Source organism: Megalopta genalis, chromosome 2 (genome assembly GCF_051020955.1).
Source record: "Megalopta genalis isolate 19385.01 chromosome 2, iyMegGena1_principal, whole genome shotgun sequence".
Lineage (NCBI taxonomy): Eukaryota > Metazoa > Arthropoda > Insecta > Hymenoptera > Halictidae > Megalopta > Megalopta genalis.
The window spans coordinates 14,364,074-14,386,478 of record NC_135014.1 but is presented as its reverse complement, the minus strand read 5'-3'; the positions used below and the strand labels follow the sequence as shown (position 1 = coordinate 14,386,478).

The 22,405-nt window shown below is 43.6% G+C and overlaps 1 protein-coding gene across 2 annotated transcripts in view; it reads left to right on the top strand.

Annotated features, from left to right (window-relative positions):
• The window catches only part of LOC117219237 (kin of IRRE-like protein 1), a 690,910-nt gene that overhangs the window by 595,786 nt on the left and 72,719 nt on the right, over positions 1-22,405 (top strand). For both annotated transcript variants that reach the window (XM_033468215.2, XM_033468214.2), the window contains 2 exons: positions 533-677; positions 9,210-9,340. In XM_033468215.2, the coding sequence (XP_033324106.2) occupies positions 533-677; positions 9,210-9,340 (276 nt within the window). The remainder of the gene's footprint in view (positions 1-532; positions 678-9,209; positions 9,341-22,405) is intronic.

Here is a 22,405-nt window from a genome sequence, read left to right as displayed (position 1 = left end):
AGATTCGAGTTTGACGCATTTACCGACAAGCCTGTTTTGAGGAAATCTGTTCTAGATACCAGCATTTCTTTCTTTTTATAATAAATAAATAATGATCAGTAAAAAATAATAAATAAGTCCTTGTTTTTGCTAGTAATGCATAGACTGCGGATTTTATGCGTTTAGGAGAAAAATGAACAGATCGAATACAAAACTGTGAAGAGATTAGAAAATTTCAAGGATGTTGTTACATTATCTTGAATTTGTTGCGGTTATTAAAAATGAAAATACACCTCCACCATACTCGCATTCTTTACAATTAATTAATGATAAACACAAGTTAGTAATTATTGCCGAGAAAATTCCAGGGCCGAATGGAAATTAATTCGAGACGAGACGGTTTTGCGGTTGAGACGTCTCGATCTCGTATTTCACACCGTAAATATATTATTTGAAAAAAACGCGATTTCTCGATTCCTAGTCGAATCGATGTTTCACCGTCGCGCGGCCACTCGAAAGACGCAGCTTTCTAACGCAAAGCTTTCTAACGCAGGAGGAGCGATCGGAGAACCGAACGGTGAGCATAGTGGAGTTCGAGCCCGGCGTGGAGGACCACGGGAAGTCGATCACCTGCAGGGCCGAGAACCCGAACGTGACGGGACTGTTCCTCGAGAAATCCTGGAGAATCGACGTCGTCTGTAAGTAGCCGATAAATATACAGGGTGTCCCGAAAATGTCTCGCAATCTGGAAATGGGAGGTTCCTGAAGTCATTTGAAGCAATTTTTTTCTTTGCGAAAATTTTCTCCGGGGCTTCGTTTACGAGTTATTAACGAAAAACAGTGACCGATAAGAGGCTGGCGCGCGGCGGCCCAGCCAACGAGTGCACGGAGCCGAGTTCCGCTCATTGGCTCGGCCGTCTCGCGCCAAATGATTTCGCCTCTGATTGGTCACTGTTTTTCGTTAATAACTCGTTAACGGTGCCTCGGAGAACATTTTCGTAAAGGAAGTAGTTGCTTCGAATGACCCGAGGAACCCGCCGCTTTCGGATTGCGAGACATTTTTGGGACACCCTGTATATTCTATCTTCTATCCGTCAGTGTTTCCGCGGCAAAATTCTAGCTCGACTCGGCCCCGCCCCGCGAGCCCCGCTCGGCCTTTTACGAGCGGTACGTGACGTTAAATGCATATTCGATGATTCTAGCCGGGCTTGAAACTTATTCCTCGTTCCGGCTGCGATCGGTGCCTTAATGCATGCATACGCACCAGGGCAGACAGGCCGGGGCGCGAGTCGAGCCTCGTAAAACGAACGGAGGCCGGCGCGGGGCGTCGGGGCGCCTCGCCCCGTCTCCCGGAGCCTCATCTTCCATCGAGCCGCGTCGTGAAATCGGCCGATTTACGAGCCTTTTTACGTTGAGTACGCGCCATCCACCGGCATCGGTGCCCCGGCGACGGCATCGCCGCTCCTGTTCTCCTTTTTTTTACAGCGACAATAAAACGGCCTCCGGCCGGATTTCCGGCGAATTACTGCCGAAATTCAGCGGGACCGATCGTTGCGCGCCTACGTGGAACCTGTTCGGTAATCTGGTTGATCGTAAAGCGGCCGGGAAAAAGGAAATACACGCGACATACGGGATAGGACGGCTCGTAAACCGGACGAGTCCCGGCCGATGGATTCGCAAGCTGCCGATCTTCTTTTCGATCACCGCGCCGATTTCTGCGGCAGCTACAGCCACCCACGCGGATACAAGGTGTTTCGGGGCTAAACCGACGAACTTTAGACATGAATCTAGAACCGTGTGCTCGGAAATGGTTATGTCAAGAGGTACTTACTATTGAAGTTGCACGGACTTGGTATTTGCAGGATTTCGAGGATTTTTGCGGTTGTTGCCGAAGATAACTGCAATTATTACTGGTCCGCGGATCTTTGTGCAAAATAATTATTTGCGGAGACGTGATTAAATAGAAAAAAAGAAGCAATTAAGTAAAGAGATGAAGTAATTGAATAAAAAGAAGAAGTAATTAAATAAAGCGAAGAAGTAATTGAATAAGAAGAAGAAGTAGTTAAATAAAAAGGAGTAATTAAATAAAATTAAATTGTTCCTTTTAATCATTTTGATGAGTCGAAAATGGTTTAACAATATTATAAAACTGTTTTTACATTTTCGCAATATTATTGTATCGGCTACTCATTCCTGCCATAAATACATAAAATCCAGAGTCTAATTATTATCTAATTATTATTGTCGTTCGAAATGATCGCACGAAGCGTGGAGACAAGCATTGCACCTGTAAATGATAGGAAAAGTGGCCGATTGACATTGGTACGTCTGTCATATTTCGTTACACGCTTACACTGTTCTCGATTTGAATGTTTGAATGTTATTGACAGGTTGCTCGTGCACGTTTTGCTTCGCTGCAGCGCGTGTCTACGAAGCTTGAGGTAGTCATTCCGAACAACATATATAATAATTACAGTTATCTTTTGTAATAAATACAACAATTTTCTTCGACAATACACGTGACAAAACAGAATCTATTTCGATAGCATACATTACTAAATCCTAGAACTTTGGCAGTAAATATCTCTTGTAGGAAGCATTTACGAGCATACTCGCAGGGAAATGCTTTTCTTCCTTTTACGAAAAGCGAAAACGTTGAACATAAAAATGTTGCGCGAAGTTTAAGAAGCGGTCGTTCGACGGCCCGGTGAGTTCTGTGTGTTAACACTGGGTTTACGAAGCACCGAAAGCAACAATTTTATATTATTTCACGCAAGTAACGATATTATATTTATTCGGATACTTAGCGATTTTTATCGTAATATTTTTTCCAAGTGACAAATTTATTAAACAGATTCCTCGCCAATGTTTCTTCACCCGCCATGTTGCCGAGTCCGGTGAACCTAGTGTTAATGGAATTAGATTCCGCGAAATGTAAGAACGATCAAACTGTAATATGTAACTTGACCTTCGAATCTCGATTTCACTTAACAAAACGCTCTAATTTTTCGTTATAGTCACGTTTTTACTTGCTTATTAATCATTAGAAAAGCTAGAAAAGATACCAATAAAAGTGCTTCATTACGTCACGCTTGAACGAGGGAGCGAAGGTCGCAAAATAGTCGAAACCCCGGCGAGAAGAACTTGCGTTCCGACATACACGAGTTATACCAACTCGGTGAACTTTCGGGGGTCGGTGAGACGGCGAGTGGAAGTGTCAAGAAATAAGGAAAATTCCGGGGAAAGTTGTCGACGAGCGGGCCGAGGCTCCGGGGCCCGAGAAGATCGGCAAAAAACCTCGATTATCGAGAGCGTCGCGGCAAGATGGCCGGCCGGGAGGAACGAGGGTAAGACGACGTCTCGTCGCGTATCCAATTACGTTGACCATCCTGCAGGATCGTCGAAATTACGCATCGTCCGCCCGGCGAGAGCTGGTCCAGGACTTTTTTCGTGCGCGCTTCGTTTCCCGTCCGTTGCGAAGCCTCGATCCGCGAGCTACGAGGAAGAAAATGAAAAGTCGGAACGAACAGGATGCCGGGTGGAGAGCGCGCGCGCGGAGGTTTACGGAATTTATTGCGATCCCGGAGGAGGAATATCGCTCGCCGAGCTACACGAGCTACGAAAAACAATGGACGGGAGAGAACGATGCAGCGAGAGGGCTTGAGGGTTAAAAAACAACGGAAGGATCACGAGGGACGAGGCTGGCGAAGACGCGATCGAGCTAATTAATACTATCTCCTGGAAGACCGTCTCTCGCGACGAGTCGGCGAGGGAGCGTGAGAGAAAGTAAGAGAAAGAGAGTAAGAGGGGGGGATGGTAAAGAAGACACCGGGAAAGGGGGAAAATTTATCGTGGCGCGCGATTAAATCCTGCGAGAACGGCCGAAGAATAAACTCTCCTCGAAGAGAAAGCGGGATAAGAGGGGGCGCCGGTATGATTAAACTAATGAAGACGGTAAATGAGAGATACAAGGAGCATGGAAAACTGCCGGCAGTTCCTCGAGGACCTAGCCAGCATCCTCGGCGTGGCTTCGAGAAATTTCGAGATCCGGGGTCCTCCGCGTTGTCCCGCGAACCAGGCGAGCACAAGACCAACCAGCCCAAGGATAAACTGAGCTCCCGCGAGGAGGAGCACAGCGCTGCGCCGCGCGCCTAGCATTTCGGATTAAGATAATTCCACGGCATCCGGTCCGCCGTATCTCCCTCGACCGGAAAAGAATGAAGACGCTCTCGAAAGCTAATGGAGAGAAATTATGCTTGCTCCGTCTAGAAATCGCGAACGTATAGCGGCCGAAATGAACCCGCCATTCGGGTCGCACGTTATGAACGTTCGACGCTGAACGTCTGTTAGAACGCTCCAGCGCCGGTTCGACGAGACTCCCAAATGAATTCTAGTTAAAAGTTCTTCTTCGTCCGCGACTGGCCCGCGACGTTCCGCACTTGTTAGAGAAACACCGAGAATTGCCAGTTTGTCTCTTCTTTAGTTCGCCCGAGTTTCGAGAGCGGCGTCTACGAATTAGGCTCGCTGTACGCGCGCGTCGTGCCAACCTGCAGCGTCTCTGCGAAACGAGGCTGTGACGCTCGAAAAAGTCCTAATTTCGTTCGTTTTCTGTTACGTAAATAGTTTTGACCTTTTTATGCTTCTGTTGGATGTGCTGTAAAGATGGAGGATTGAAGGAAAAGAAAAGGAGAGTTTCGTTCTTGGTTCGCTCGACACCTAAGGTTTTCCGGATATCGGAAGGACGGTTGGTTGGGACGGTACAGGGTGTCCCAAAAGTCACTCGCAATCGGGAAATAAAAGATTCCTCATTGGTCGCTGTGTTTTTGTTAATAACTCGTAAACAAAGCCGCGGATTGCATTTGCGCCAAGGAAAAAGTTACTTCAAGTGATCTCAGGAATTACTCATTTCCCGATTGCAAGTGACTTTTTAGACACCTTATGTATACAAATCGGTGACGGATCAGGTATTTTCTTTTTCAACAAAGTATCTTCCAGTTAACGATTATTTTTAAGTTCTCGGAAGAACATTGTTCATATATTTAGTGTTTTAGCCACCTGAATCATGTTCAATTTCTTCCACAATGTTAAATTTTGCACTGAATATCGTCTTCACGTAGTCTCAATTTAATCGCATACTCAACGTGTATCGCGCAGTTGCGTGCGATGCTAATAATTAGACGCGGCGGATCATTATGCGAAATAAAACTTATCCAACACGCTTGTTAGAAATGGAAATTGAATAAAAATAAATCGTTACTTTCAATCATTTCGACAAGTTGAAAACAGTGTAAAAATATTGTTAAATCCTTCAGATGTCTTCAAAATCTCATATTTCAACAATACATTTTTGCCATATGCGCATAAAATCCGCAGTCCACTAATAATCCTGCAGAGGGCTGCATAGCACTATAAAAAAGGAGAAAAAAGGAGAAAAAAATACTTACAGAAGTATCTTCGCGTTCTCGCGTGACCAGCGAAGCCGCTGGATCCTCGAATGCTCGCAGAGCGACCGGTTTGCTTAGGCGACGTCGCAATCGAAATCGTAGCCTAAATCGCAATCGAGATCGCAGCGGAATTCGCAGCCGAATTCATCGCCGCGCGTAAAAGCGGAACGCTGTGCTCCGCGCGCGGTGCGCTGCTGTGCGGGATCACGGGACCATGAATATATACGTTTTTTACGAGATTATTTTTATTTATTACACCGGACACACCTGCTGCGCGGAAGCTGGCCGTGCCCAGGCTGATGGCCAGCTCGGTTTATCGGCTGGCCGGGGAATTTATTCGGCCCCGTTCATATTTGGCAGCGACGGGTTCAAGACCGACAGCGCGGGGTGCCGCCTGGGATTTCGAGGGCAGCTTCGAAGCACCCACGGTCACCGGTTCAGATCTCTGTCTCCTGCTCGAGCGGAAAATTAATCGATCAACGGCCGAGAAAACGACGCGCCGCGACGTCGAAGCTATATTCGGCGGTTTCGGGCTTAGACCATACGTTGTACATATGCAGGATGATCTACGCAATTGTTTCAGGGAATAACTCCGTTATTAATGCATTTACGAAAAAATATCACAGGACAAATATAAACGGTATGAAGAGCGTTATATTTGTAGGCCCTTAGATCTCTTTTAAGTGCATCGGTGCATATGCAATTAACAATTGCATCGTTTCTTTAAATTGAAATGTATATTTCTTTTATTCCGTAAATCGATTTCTCTTTTTATTCCACGTAAAAAACTGTTAGGCTGTCATGGCAAAAAAATGATTAGTTCTCAAGATATTTCCAAAAATTGTCTTTACCGAAGAAGATGCACGAACGCATAAATATTATTAACCAAATTTGTCCTATATTATTAATAAGGTATATCGTAACTGCACTATGAAAAAAGGGTATTATAATTACACTATTAATACTTTGACCGCCACATGTGGGTAACAGAGTTATTTAAAATTGTATTTTCGAAAATAAAATTTCTTCGCCGGTCAATTATAATTTCTTCATTTTATTAAGATTCGCAAGCCGTAAGAATGTTGGAAAAGTAATAATGTATGTCAGATAAATTTGCTGTGCAATTTTCATATATTTCACCGAATCAAATATTTTAATTTTATGAAACATTCGAGGTGTTTGCCGCGGTCGTTAAAGTGTTAAAAATGAATAGTTCCACCGTGTATATATGGCCCCTGACGTTCCGAGCCGGCGAGTCTCGAATCTGTTAAAGCGCAGTTAGCTGTCCTCGGAGTCTTAAACATTTTTCAATCGGAGCCGCTTGCCGACCGACTCCGAAAGTTTTCCGAGTTTCCGCGCGGCCGAATTATACCGAAGCCGGCAACTCGGCGAGTTCGGAGATAAAGGAAAAACGGAATCGACTGTCGTCTTAGTTCCGATCGCACCCGCGCTTCCTCGACTGCCACCGGCCACTTACCAAATTGAAGTGGACACGAACAGACCGGAAACGAAGTGCATCGACCGTCCACCGAAAGAGAACTGGTTGCAGTTCAACGATTTCCTTCGCCCGCCGCGGGACGAGGAACGCGTCGACGTACGAACGCGGAGATACTGCTCCGCCAGCTTTTTAAAGCGTTGTTGTTGTTTCGTTCACGATGCGATACACACTGTGCGGTGTGACAGACACAAAACTGATAAACTCAACGTATTTAAATCAGAAGCTATTCATAAATGTACATAGTGCTTAATATTATTAATTGTTTTTCCTAATTTTACCAATAAATTGCCAAGAATTATACCAGAAATTTATTCCAAGTTTCCGTGCATTTCATGAAATCGCCAGAATTGTTATCCCATAAATTTCTCGTTTACAATATGTGTTCAGTGTTATAGCATCTTCGCGAAGATACTAAATAGCTTTTGTACAACGTTTATTAATTTATACTGATTTTTTGTGTTTCTTTGTTTATCAACCTTGATGGGGCTTTAAAAAGAAACACAGAAAAACACCGCTCTGATGTTTTGTATGCTACTTCGAGGAACCTTAAACTTTTCTTTTAGCATCGATTTTCGATGCCCAAATTGATCTGAAACGAAGAAAATAATCAAAATCTGAAACACCCACGCATTCCGAATAATAATATAATAATATAATGATTCGATGCAAATATTCTTGTATCCTAACCCTTTGCACTCGAAGCTATATATATTTTAACTGTAAATATAAAATCATTTTTCTAACTTATAGTATTTTTATTTTACATGACAAAATGCATTTTACGCATATGAGATTGACTCTTGGGACCCACACAACAGTTACACTCTTAACAATTTTTTAAAATCTAAACTTTGTTAATATCAAAATTATCTCAAAACGTGACGTAACAAATTTTAGTGGTGCCTCAGAATCGCCACTCGAGTGCAAAGGGTTAAAATATAAAAAAGCAAGAGAACGTAGATTTCAATATTTTAATGCTTTGTACGTTCTTTTGAATCCTAATTCTAACCTAATAATGTCTCATAGAAACAAGCATGTACATACAAAATTTTGTTACACATAAGTTGATCGGCTCTTGATTTAAAAATAATCCAAAAACAGATATTGCGAAAAGATTATCAACCTTATATTATCAACCTAATACTATCTTATATATATCCTATATATTATATATTATAATATTATCCTAATATTATCCTATATATATATATATATCCTATATATATATATATATCCTATATATATATATATATATATCCTATGTATTATATATTATAATATTATCCTAATATTGTTCTAATATTATCCTATATAATATCATCAACCTAATTTTAAATATCATTGTACTTTTCTTGCACTAATCTATGCATCCATATGTGTCTCCTTTTAAAAAGTGTTAGTGTACTTGTAAACCGTAGAGACTATACACTGTGCGATGACCAGAAAATTGAACAATATTCAGGACGAGCTAATTCCACAGGGCTCTAAGTATCTAACAATAAGATACGTTGCATCCAAACAACAGTTGATCATAGCGCCAATTGACTTTGGTCGAAGCTTTCGTTGCACGGGTTCAAGCTGGCTCGAGCCGGTTCTAGCAGCTCGAAATTGGCTTAAGCCGGCTCGTGCTGCTTCACAACTCTAGCAGCTCGATCCCGTCGCAAAGAAACAACGCTCTGTTGTTCGTTACGGAACCGGAATACGTACTCGCGACAATGGTCATTCGACGTTGTTTCGTTGCTTTGCATCGCGACCCTAGAAACGTTTTGTAGACAACGGCAAAGAACGTCGACGGTTCGCCGAGTTTCATTCAGCGTTTCATTTTGGATAACATAATGAACGGTAACTTCTAGTCGACAGCTGGCTCGCAAAAGTGTGCCCGTCGTTCAAAATTCGTTTCGGAGCAAACGAACGCAATTTTCCAGGCGAGAGGGTGCTCCTTTCGCGTGCCAACTTGGAACGCTCAATTACGATTTTCATTAAATTTCATTCGCCTCTTTCGCGTAGGTGCGCAAATAAACGAATGCCTGTCTGTGTATCGAACGAGAGCGCCGCGTTTCTCTTTGAGGAACAAGCGAATTAAACGCAATGTTGCTCCATTCACGTTTCACTTTGGAGTCGGTGATACGACGAGCTCGCGAAGAACCGCATAGAACGCGCCGCGAAGGAAAGAAATTTCGACATCGTCCCGTCGCGCGGAAAGTTTCGAGTAGAGCGGAGCGGTAGGATCGCGTTCGCCAACGAAAGGTCAAAAGGTCCCAGCTAATTAACTCGGTTTCCGCTTGCAGACCCGCCGATCGTGTCGCTGAACCTGGGATCCACGCTGAGCCCGGAGGACATCAAGGAGGGCGACGACGTTTACTTCGAGTGTCACATAAGGGCGAATCCGCCCTGGTCGAAGCTCACGTGGATACACGACGTAAGTGCCAGCCCGTCGAAATCTCGAACAGCGTATAGAGGGACCGAGAATAATCGCGGAACTAGAATCGCGAACACGGGGTCGCGAGCTCTCCTGTATCGTCGCCGTTTCTTAACAAAGTTTCGCCACGGTCCTCGAAGCGGAAGACCGTTTCATTCCGCGCGTCCTATCGCGCAACCTTATTAAACCGGAGCGCCGCTTCGCGTCGGGACGCTATACAAATTCCGCGCAGTTCCGCGACGCGGCGTCCCCCCCATAACACACGAGATTCGCGGAGAAGAATCCCCGTCCCGAACAAAAACCGTGCGCCGCAACCTGCCGCAACCTGCCGCAACTCTATTATTTACAAGCGAGTCGCGTTACGGGTAATCTGCGCCCTCCGACCCTTATTCAACGGCAAATTGAACTTCCCGTTCGCTTCCCCTCGGACCGGCAAGACCGCCCTTATCGCGAGCGCTGCGATTTTTAATAATTTACTCTCTATTGCTGTCGCGTTCTTGAACATCCGAATCTCTGCGAGGTCTGCTCGAAAAGAATCCTGCTTTGTCGCATGTCTTTTGTGACACAGCTTTGCACTCGAACGGTGACACCGAGTCATCGTTGAAATTCTTATATCGCGTTTAAACGTAATTTTTATATCGTCGAAGTTTCGATTTAAAAGATCATTAAAAGCGTAACGTGTTCGAAGACTCGATTTCATATGCATAAAGTGCACTTTGTCGCGTAGAATGGAAATACTATAAGTCAGAGAAATTATTTTAGATTTACAGTGAAAATAGCTTCCAGTGAAAAGGGTTAATCGTCCTCGATAGTAATCGTTAGACTGCGGATTTTATGCATTTACCCAAAAAATGAGAAGATCGGTTACAGTACGGTGGAAATAATTGAAGAATTTCAAAATACTGTTGCGTTATTTTCAACACAATACCGTGATTAAAGTATGAAAGAAATTTCTGTGCAGCTTCTGTGTTCTGCAATTAATGCGGGTAATTTTTCTTTTGCATAAAAATCCGCAGTCCAGTAATTATGTTCTTTTCGATACACTCTCGTTGGGATACCCCACAGCCTTTTTCCAGCGAAATTCCCACACACGGAAGCACTCTTGATAATTCATTCCTCTCCATGGTGACTTAGGATTAATCAGATTGAAATAGAGCGGCGGGCGAATATATCATTGCAAACATCGTAACTTTTTTAAAGCTGAAGTAAATGAGTTTATTTTTGGCGGATAGAGAGACTAATATAACCTAGACAATGACCAAACTACTTTTTATTAACCCATTAACTGTCAAATTTTCTTTTCTTGAATTTTTGACGGGCAAGGTTATGTATATGCACGAAAAGTTGTGTAACAATATAATTACATTCAAGTTATGTTTTGTTGTTAAAATATTCTACATACAGTGAGTTTAGAAAGTATTCGTACACCTTTTAAAACGTAATAACTTTATTATAATTGGTTATAATAATAAATAATAAAAATTGGTTATAAACGATCTAAATTTTGGGGGGGGGGATGTTAGAGAGGGATGTTTACTAGGCAAGGGCTAAAAAATTATTTTCAAAAATTGCAATTTATTGGCATGATAAAAGAATTAAAAAATGAGGTATTTCCAACTTTTTTATCTGAGCCCAGAACGAAAATTTTTAAAATATATTTTGTAGGTCAACATCGGTCGACGCATAGACAAGCTACAGCCACTGATAGATGCAAAAATTACTTGCTTTCGGTTGAAATTCGTGAAAAACTGCGTTTTCCGCGATCTTTAATTACTTACAACTCATGTTAAGGTTAACCAATTTCGCTGAAGTTTTCAAAATGCATATAAGTTACCGAGATGTAGAAAATGCATTTTTTCAATGGTTGGAGCGAGAGCGAACGCGCGAACTGCAAAACTCGGCGAACGCAAGAGCGAGACAGGAGATACCACCAACGTAATCTCGCGTATAACTGCACGCGGGGCACTCGGAACAATAGATCAAATATCACGATTGTCGGTCCCAACGAAGTATCGTCGATGGCGTAATTAACTACGAACTATCGATCGACCGAGCAGGACCCGCGAAAGACTGACCGCGTGCGAAACTAGTACGAGCGAGAAATCGAGCCAAGATTCGCGCTTGGGCGCGTTGAACGTTGAATCGAAAAGTAAACTGAACTCGACTCGCGTTCCGGTATTCCAAAGCAGGTTACGCGACTGACAGGCTCTCGTGCGTCAAACTTACCGGAACACCCGTAGTGTAAGTCGAGCGCAGAGACCGAATCTCGAGTAATTTCTCGATCTTGGGTGCCGCGATAACACGGAAACTCCCTTCAAAAGAGGGAACCTCGCGCGAACCAAAAGAGACCGTTATGTGAGCCGTTTATTTTGAAAGTGGCATAAGTCACTTTTTTTTCTTTTTTTTTTAATGAAAAGATACCGTTCAATTGTAATTAGTGTTACCATTAACTCGATTTTTTTTAAACGGCTCATGTAGTTCCAGCGAGACGACGCCGTCTAGCGATGGAGAACTACGTCGGTTAGGAAACCCGGTATTCGTTTGTTCTGTACCGTTTGAATTTATGTCTACTCATTTTTGCTATAAATGCACAAAATCCGCGGACTAGTTGATTATCATCGTTATTATTGTTATTATTGTTATTATACACACTCGTACTAGTGTACTCGCTATTGCTACACTTTCCATATCTGAAGGCCCCCTCTATTTATACAATGAATACATTAGAATTAAATTAGCATTAAATTGAAATTAAATTGAAATTGAAATTGAAATTGAAATTGAAATTGAAATTGAAATTGAAATTGAAATTGAAATTGAAATTGAAATTGAAATTGAAATTGAAATTGAAATTGAAATTGAAATTGATATTGATATTGATATTGATATTGATATTGATATTGATATTGATATTGATATTGATATTGATATTGATATTGATATTGATATTGATATTGATATTGATATTGATATTGATATTGATATTGATATTGATATTGAAATTGAAATTGAAATTGAAATTGAAATTGAAATTGAAATTGAAATTGATATTGAAATTGAATATTTTATTAAATAAATCTTTGGAACTCGCAAACTGCACAAAATCAGGACCTAAATAAAATATCAGAAGTCGGTCATTCCGCGTTGCAACAATGAAGTCAATGTTAAGATCTGCATCCGTTGAATGGGGAAGAGCGTCGCGAGTTGACCGAAAAGCCAAGCCCCGGCATTCCGCAGGAACGAAGAAGGGCCCGGAACGGCTGCTGCCGCGGAATGAAGTCGGATCATATTTTTAAGATGCAATTTCGACGGGAATCTCTTACGATGTAACAGCTGCCGCCCAGGCCACCGTTAACTCTCGCTCTCCTCGGCATTTCCCGTGAGCTACGACGCGTATCCGCCGAAAGATCTTCCAACTAAAACGTAAAGAACGGGCCGGGCGGAGAGAGAACGAATGAGATTTGGGGATCAAAAATCGGTATACAGAAAATTCTGCCGGGTCTGAGAGAGATTAAAGTTCGAAAGTCTTCCGATGTGAAATGGAATAAAACGGAGCGAAATGTAATAAAATGGCATGAAAAATGAAATTAACTGGCGTAAAATGAGATTGAATGGAATGAAACGGAAAAAAGATATGGAACGAAACGGAATTAAATGGAAAAACTTTCTGTAGTTACAATGATTTTTAAGTAGCCAGCAAAGTCTACTCTGGGATGGGAAGACCTCGAAGAGCCCAGATATCCCGATGCCACGGCGATTCGAAAATCACTGGCCGGAGCAAATGAACAACTTATTCCTGCGAGAGCTTTCGTCCGGAACATGATCGCGGCAGTCTGTCGCGGAAAAGATGACGGAACGCGGACCGACCATAAAGCCGAACCTCGCAGTATTGCCTCTCGATCGTGTCCACGCTCGAGAATCCCCAAAGGCGATCCGCGAGGTCTCGTTCGACGTCGTTCCAAGAATCGAGACTCGGCTTTACGATGTCGCTGTAGATCGACGCGTAACGGCGTGTCGGGACAGCTCGAATAGGTCTCGACACCGGCGCATCGTGCTCCGGCCAGGTCTGGGACGAGTATCGGGGCTGCAGGACCCTGCAAAAGAGGCAGGGGCGGTCATGCACGGGGCCCGCGGATTTGTACAGCAGAAAGCGATCAAAGTACTCTGTGAAGTACCCGGTGTCTTTGTGCCGGCGGAACGCGCGGAATTGCATTTATCAGAGAGAATGAAGAGTCCGTGGATTTCGTCTCGTTAAACGCTGGTTCGCGAGACGGCAATTGTTCGATAAGTAATATGATTCTCGTGATTCTCCTTTGCTGCCGGTTTTACCGCCGATTGTCGACCGACGGAAATACAGTAATTTCTCCCTAATTCGCGCTCAGATTGCGCGCAAAAATGGACAATTTGTAAAGAGGAGATACGATTATTCGAGTCTTGCGGCTCGTTTTTGGAGTTACCGATTGTCAACAACTATAAGAACGAATCTCGGGACTTCAATAATCGTATCCGCTTTTCACAGATCGTCCATTTTTGTTTGGGGATCAAAAATACAGTAATTTCTTCCTAATTCGCGCTCAGATTGCGCGCAAAAATGGACAATTTGTAAAGAGGAGATACGATTATTCGAGTCTTGCGGCTCGTTTTTGGAGTTACCGATTGTCAACAACTATAAGAACGAATCTCGAGACTTCAATAATCGTACCCGCTTTTCACAGATCGCCCATTTTTGTGCGCTATCTGGGCGCGAATTAGGGAGAAATTACTGTACTTCGTCATATGCCAATTCGCGTGCTCGAATTGTGCTCCAATGTTCAAGACCAAAATAAATCAGGAATACCCGAGCCATCGGGGTTCATCCGATATGCACAGAACAGTTGGACTTGCGGAACGATCCCATCTGTTTTTAACTCTCGATCTACTATTACCGGGTCGATCTGACCCAGTGCACTTTTAATCGTCATCCAATTACTCGATCTACGGAAATTGGATAAAATAAACTGCTGTTACACTAGGTCACCCTTGTATAGGGTGTTCATTTCTATCTGCACCTAAGAATGATACGATTCGTGTTTTTGCTCCGTCGAGGTCGTTTCTCTTCTAGTATCGAAGGCCATCGCCATTTTTGGCACATCGGCGCCTATTTTTTATAACACAGCACTGCGGTGCACATCAAGACGAATCGCTGTTGCACCAATTTATCGTTGTCTTGTACACGTTAAATGAAATTTGCTGTTCATTATTAGACTGCGGACGTTTATGCAAAATAAAAATGTTGTGCATCCGTAGCAAGAATCAGGAACTGCGTAAACATCTATTTCCGTCTCGAATAATATTTCTAAGTTATGAATAACATAATCGAACAATAAAATTGTTGCAGTATATATATATAGTGACAGCGTTTTGTGCTTCATCTACTCATTTTTGTCGTAAACGCATAAAATCCGCGATCTATTCATTATCGATACCGAACATTTCTATGATCATCTTCGCAACAATATGCGACAGCCAGTCACGGCGGTTGATTTGTCAATTTTTCGCTTCGTTTGCATCGATGGTTCTATCCGAGAGTACGCCGCAGTCAAAGGGTTAAATAGATATTAAGAAACGCCTGAGAGAATTTTTGGAAAGAAGGAGAGAATTTTTCGCGTGAAGAATTTCGCGTTGAAAAGCGAGGATTCGAGGAACGAGTTCCGCGAGGATGTAATCCACTCGACCAAGATCGCGAATCTGTCGGGCCCTCTTGGCGGGTTCCAGCGATACGGATGGCTGTGTCGCAGGAAAAACTCGCGACGGTCGTTCTCTCCCGATTAGAAGGGCTTGCCTAGGAATTACAAGTGCCCGTTGGCACGTTCTATCTGGCAATCAATCCCCGAGGTAGCAATCGAGCCAGGATTTCGAACTATCGGTCTTAAAAAAACGCTTGAAGCTATTGCCGGCGGCAGTAACCTTTCGAATGGCGATCGTAAAGACGAAGAAAGACTGGCGAACGAGCGGAACGGGGGCGGATCGGGTGAAACGGTGCTACGGAAACGGCGGAAAGAGGAAGGTGGCCGGGAGTATGAGGTTAGCGGGCGAAGATGGCGCGGGAGGGGGGGCGGATGGAGGGCGGCCCGGTGAAAAAAAGGATCGCGGAGAGATACCGTCTGTAATAGGGTGCAGTGATTAGACTGGCTCTGCCATTCACGGGGACAATAGAGAGATTCTGTAGCTGCGCGGACCATCGACGAGCCAATCGGCCGAGCCCGAGCTTCCACGAGCTGTTCGTCTTCCTTCGCCGGAGTGGATCGACCGGCTAGACAACCGGAAGAACCCTATTAATGTCTCCCGCGTCCACCTAGACGCCAGACCGAAAGATCAAATGCTCTCTCGCGGAGTGGCTGCTCGTAATCTTGACGTCGTTGCCGGCAAATGGACGGCCGCCCGCTTCTCACGGGCCCCTTCGCCCTCGCCGAAAATTCCCAATCTCGTTTGGAGAAGCGCGGCCCGATACAGTCGCCCGTGTCACGAGCTCCAGTTTCTTCGACGCCAACTCGAGGCTCGCGCACACTGCTTGGCCGAGATCGTCGACGAAAACCGAGCTAACTTTCTCTATGGTGCGGAAAAATCGCGTATTTTTATGTAATTTCTTATACATTATAATTTTTATATAATATTATAATATAATATTATATAATTTATTTTTAACATTATATTATAATTATAATATATTATATATATTATATTATAATTATATATAATATTTTTATATAATTTTTATATAATTTCTCAGGCAAAATCGTCCGACACGTCAAGTACGAATGTTATTCCGTTCTTTTCAGAACAACGAGACTGAATTTCTGTAAAACTTACCACAGTTTTTATCAGAAAGTAGTGGTGTATGCTTTATTGTTTTCCATGAATGAATTACAACGTGTTTCGACTCCCATACCGTACCCTCGCATTTTAGAATTCAGCATTATTCGAATTGTTTCGAATCAATATTTGTCGAAGGTAATTATCCGAATGAATCCATTTTAGCCGGATGTTTTGGTCATAAATCTATTTATTCGGACAAATCATTCGCATCGTTCGTTATTCGTCGTAAATTATTCCATCTATTTATCCGAACATATCATTCGCATAATTCTTTAGTCGAATAAACTGTTCGAACGGAGATCGTAAAATTATTCGAACAATAATGCGAACAATCGTCAACTGTTCGCAACTGTTCTCGCCTTCACCTAATTTTTTTAAGAATATATTTACGCGAGTACGTTCAGGATCGGTTGAATTTTAACCGATAACAGAATCATAAAATTCGAATAAAATCATGCTCGTATTAATTTCTATCTAGATAAATCTTTAGCATCGAATAAAATTTGATTCCTTCTTTTCGTATAAGATTAATTCGCTCTAATTTTATTCGATCTCTCGTCCGTCCTCGGAATCAAATTTCGCCCAACTACGCGTTTAGCACAGGTTGCACGGAACGTGTCGAAGAATTAAAATTATTCCACAACGTCTTAATCGATCTGTAGCGACGATTCTGTCGAAAATTTGTCGGCGAACGGAGGGAAAGAGTGGGACGGAAAGAGGGAAGTCGAACGAAAGTTCAAGTTCCGCACGGTTGCACCGTTATATGATTTTCAAATCGACGTTATTGCTTCTGTACACGGATCGGTCGCCGGGACCAAGCGAGGGTAATGGGGTTCTGCGCAATGAATCGGCCGAGTGCATTTCCTGCTGCAGGCAGGAAGAGAAAGAGAGAGAGAGAGAAGGAGAGCGAGAGAGAGAGAGAGAGCCGAGACTTCGACCTGACAAGTCTCCAGACTTAATGCAGAGTTCGAAGGAATCGAAAACGCGGAGTGGTTACGAAGCGTGGGAGGTGTAACGGGGGCGGGCAGGAGAGCGACGTCGGATTCGGCAGGCGGTACATCAATCAATTTCAGTCGGTGGGGCTGCGATCTCGAGCTGCCGTGCCGGAATTCCGCTTAAACTCGTCGCCTTCGGGAGAAGTCGTGACGGGGCGAGGCGAAGGAGGAAGAGACGAGACGCTGGAAACGTAACGTTTCGCTAGAATTCGATCTAGCGAGCTCTCCCCGGCAGAGATAAGGGAATTTTCGGTGGAATCGTGTAGCCGGTCCACGGTCAACGGAATTCTTTCGAATCATTTGGACTCCCATCCTCGCTTTTACCCCGTGGAGCTTGTCTCTTCCGCTCGAAGGCGCTCCGGGACCCGATCGAACGCCCCTCGGAGTCTCGCGACTTTAAGGACCAGCTGCGAGAAAGGCTGAACCACGGTTTGCTCCCGGATTAATAAAAATTCTCTCGAAGCCACGAGCATTTTTCAAGCCATTACACCGATAAATATTAGATTGGCCAGAAAGTTCGTGCGATTTCCGGCGATTCTTGAAGTTCGGTTACGTGGCACGACACGTTCTCACACTGAAAGAACGAATAAACGTAGACTCGTTTAACAATGGCATACCAACAACGACTTCTTTATTACAAGCAAACGTTGATCTCCTTCTTTGCACGTGGACACACGCTCTCTATATTCATACATTGTCTCTATCCTAATCTGCAAACTACGCACGCGTATCCTCGGTACTTCAAGCGCTCATCCGAGGTCGACACGCTCTCTCGGGCCACAAAATATAAATATACATGTACAGTCTCTCACAAAAGTGTTCGTACAGCTTCTAAAACGCTATAACTTTTTTAAAACCGGACTACGTGACTTGAATTTTTTTTTTAGACGATAGCGGGACTAGGCTACCAGGCGATGAGCAAGATGCTTTCTTTAAAATTTGATATTACTTGGAACGACAAGGAAAGAATACACTCGTTTTTTAACTTTTTTGTCCGAGCCTATAACGGAAAATTTAAGAAACGCCTCTCTCGTAGGTCTCGGTAACTTATACGTATGCTGAAAATTTTATCGAAATCGGTACACGTTGTTATGAGTTACAACAAATTGAAGATGGCAAAAATCGCAGTTTCATCACGATTTTGACCGAAAACTGCAAGTTTTTTCAAATCTTTCAATGCCTGTAGCTCGACTCTGGGTTAACCGATTTCGATTAAATTTTCAGCACGTCATTTTGTGAACACTATCTTAAGCAAAAAAAACACTGCGATAAGATGGACAAACTTTACAGTCGATTTTCTCGAAAACCGAGGCCCGGATAAAGAAATGTTATACCAAACATTTTTTTCTTATTCTTTCACGTAGAATTCCGCAGACCTTGCTGGGTTTTATTATGAATTCCGACTCACGCAGTATAAAGGAAAAGCTTCGCAATTTGCTTGTCAACTGATAAATAGCGAAAACGATATAGACAACGAGCAATCGCAGTATAAGATCTCTGCAGATTCGGTTCTGTCGACCGAATTATGTCGACTTCGGTTATATCCGGTAATGATTAGGCAGTGAACGGGTCGCAGGGGTAAGTCCCCCGCGAACAACAGCTTCGACTTCGTTCCACGTCGGCGAGTATTAGGTGAAACATAGCGCGGGGATTTGCGCCCCGACGCGAATAAAACCGGGATAGATTCTTTATCATTGCGATCACGTCGGCCTAGGGCACGGATCGCGCTGCTCGATAACTTTTACGATCATAGATATCACGGTTCCCGTCTTTATTACAAATTTATCCGTTCCGGCGCGGCGTCGAGCGTCGTCCAACCGAGGACACCCGAGAACACCCGACGCCCGCTGGCGTAGGACCGTAAAAACACGCGAAACGTGTCGTTCAACGTCTCGGTGGTTGTTCGAAAACGACTCGCGATCTGCCGCCGCGGATCGTCGGACAATAACGCGCGGGCACTCTTTATGACCACGGGGGTCGTTTGACTACGATACTCCTTTGTGAGGATTGACAACATTCCGTTGGTGGGCCAGGGGGGATGCGGCGAGGGCCGGCAGAAATGAGTCTGACGGCTTATCAGAGCCGGATCCACGGTTAAGGACGGCACCGGTGGCGACGCTTAGTTGTTTAATCAGACCGGATGAAAAGAGCGCTAGTTTCGTTATCTTTTGTGCCGTATCCCTTTTGTCCCGGCTAACGAGGAGACAAAACGAATGCGTTTGGTTCAAGAATCCCCGGGTCTCTTGGACAAATTAACGCGACAGCGCGGAGGAGAAGCCCGGAAAAAAAGCGAACGAAGCGCGACGCTCCGAAAAAAGGGAGCGAGACAGGGACGGACGAGCCGGAACCGGGCGGATCCACGCCGATCCAGGCGGAACCGGGTCGTCGAGATAGGCCTAGACGCGCTGAAAATCTCCGGGAATGTTGTTCCAACTGTCTACCGTCTACCATTTTATTTAAACTACCTGCTCGCACAATCTAGACGTCGGAGAATGCAGAAGGAAACCTTACGCTTCTATAAATTAACCCTTATCGCTCGACCGCGAGTTCTATTCAAGAATTTAAGTCCGAACTTACATACGAGCCGTTTATTTCGAAAGTGGCCTAAGTCCATTTGTCAATTATTTCCGGTTGCCCGTGGTTACATGTACAACTTAAAGTTATCTATCAATAAAGCGTTTGAGGTTACTTATGTTCCGAGTAAATACGATAATATTGGACACATCAGTTCTCAGAGTTAGTTCAATAAATGAGCCGTTTATTTTGAAAGTGGCCTAAGTCCATTTGTGCTTAAATTGAGATATTTATTATTGTTAATGTCCGAAGGCAGTGATGAAGGTAATTTTAATTAATTAGTATTTAACAATATAACCTCAGTTTTTGGACAATTGCTTTAGTTGAATAATCGGTACGTTTAATTAATGCAGTTAATAAAGAAATTAACGCAATATACATACTTACAGTTAAATATAAAATATACTGTACCTTTAAAAGTTTTCCAAAACAAAATATAGATGAGCAGTAAATTGTTTTGTAATTTATGCAGTTAAACAATATTTCTGAAGTGTTGTAAAGATATATAAAATAAATTGAGTATTGTTTTTTTTCAATTTGAAGTGATTTTTATACGCGCGAAATGAAAAATCCAAAGGTTTTTTCTACTTGTACGCGTACGAAGTTCCCTTATAGGAACATTCATAAAAATCATTGAATAATATATAGTTTCTTTAATTCTTTTTATTTATTCTCTTTACATATTATTATCGTTCCAATGCGGTAACAAGCAAATATCTATTTTGTAACCCGTCTGAAAAAAAACATTCATGCGACAGAGGGCTAATTAAGAATTCGAAGGTTAGAATTTTAAATTGGAACAGTGGTAAACTCGGCACGGGAACGTGTTAGAAACTGGCAGGCCGGTCATATATTGAGAAGAAGTCGTAGTTGCCGGTCGATAATCGCGTCAAACGGTCGGAGTTCATTCATTGGGGTACACGTGGTAGCTAACGCGGTCGTAGGGGTAATCGTAGCGATCTTTGATGGCAATCGTGGTAAGTTTCTGGGAAGCGGGTGCAGGTAATCTCGAGGACAGGAGGAAACCGGTGGCGGAGTCGTTTCACTTTTCGCGTGGCGGGGAATTCGACGAGAGCAGCGTGTTTCAATTAGCAAAGGGATCGGCGCGGCCCGCGGAGGGGATCGTTCACGGGCGGAGTTACAGCCAACAAGTAGATAAAACCGGGACACGGCTCGCCGGTAGTCGGTCGAAGACCTTGCCAAATGCAGCCGCGTCCGTTTAATCGGACGAGAGACGTCCCTCGAACTCGTTCTTTGTCTTCCGCCCAGGCATTCTGCTGCTCGGTAAAAGTTCCCGCGGTCTTCTTCCCCCCCTCCCCCTCTTTCTCTTTCGCTCTTTCTCTTCTCTCTGTCTGTCTCTCTCTCTCCCTTTCTCTCTTTTTCTTTCTTCCCCCTTCACCCTCCACGCTGCTTCCGTCTCTCGTTACGCAAGTTTTTCTTCGTCTCTCAACCATTTCCTCCATTACACCGACAGACTCTCCCTTTTATCCCATCCCCCCGGGGCGAAATCCGTTCGCCGAAGATAATTCGAAATCGATTCGGAACGAGGCCATTTGAATACTCGGGGAGAAGGTGGCGCGGAACGACAGACCGGATCAAGATTTCTTCCCCTGCCACGACGATCTTCTCTCTCCCGATCACCGAACTGCCGCACTACTTGGCTCCGTGGGCTTCCCATAGGCTGCCTCGATTGTTCTAAGCTCCTCTTCGTTACGCCGCAGAGCATGTCGGAGATGCTCGGTTTCTTCCATTTTACGGGAAGGAATTGGTAGATCTTCGCCGTTCTTTGACGATTCCGACGGTGATGTTTAGTAATGATATCGATAAAATCTTCAGCATGCATTCAAGATATCGACGTATCTACAGAATGCATGTTTTAATTGCTCGGATGAAAACTAGCCGTTACAGGCTCGGATAAAATAGTTCAAAAGCACGAATGCTTCTTTATCTTCTTTTGCCGTTCTAAGTGGTGACATAATTAATACAAGGTATTAAAGTTATTGTCTAATAGACTAGTCCTTCTGTTATCTACAAAAATTCAAGTCATTTAGCCCAGTTTTAAAAATTGTTATATCGTTTTTTAAGTGTCCTTAACTGCTTTACTCCCATGGACGTATACGAGCGAGACACAGTAATATATACCAGAAATATTCGGAGCTCGGAATTGAAAACGGCAGCTCTGAGAATACTAAGTCGCGATTCTTCGGGCCTCGCGGCTCCTTTTTTATAGAAATTCGGGCAGCATGCCGGTGTGCATATATATAGATAGTAATGTTAGAATAAAACGATGACTTAACTTTCTTATTTCTAATTTTCTTTTCCACGATTCGAGGGCAACTCGGAGGCCACATGCCACGATTCGAAGGCAATTCGGAGGTCATACGACACGATTCGAAGGCAATTCAGAGGCCACGTGCCACAATTCGAAGGCAATTCGGGGGCAACTTTCCACGATTTAAAAAATACATTTTGTAGATCTCGGTAACTTGTATGCATACTGAAGATGTCATTGAAATCCATTGACCGCCACTATAAACACAGAGCAAGCGTCTATTCTGAGATAAAAGATTCGGTTTTGCACCGAGGCCTCCATTCTCGAGGTGCATAAATGGATCAAATCCGTCATTCTCCGAGTAACGAA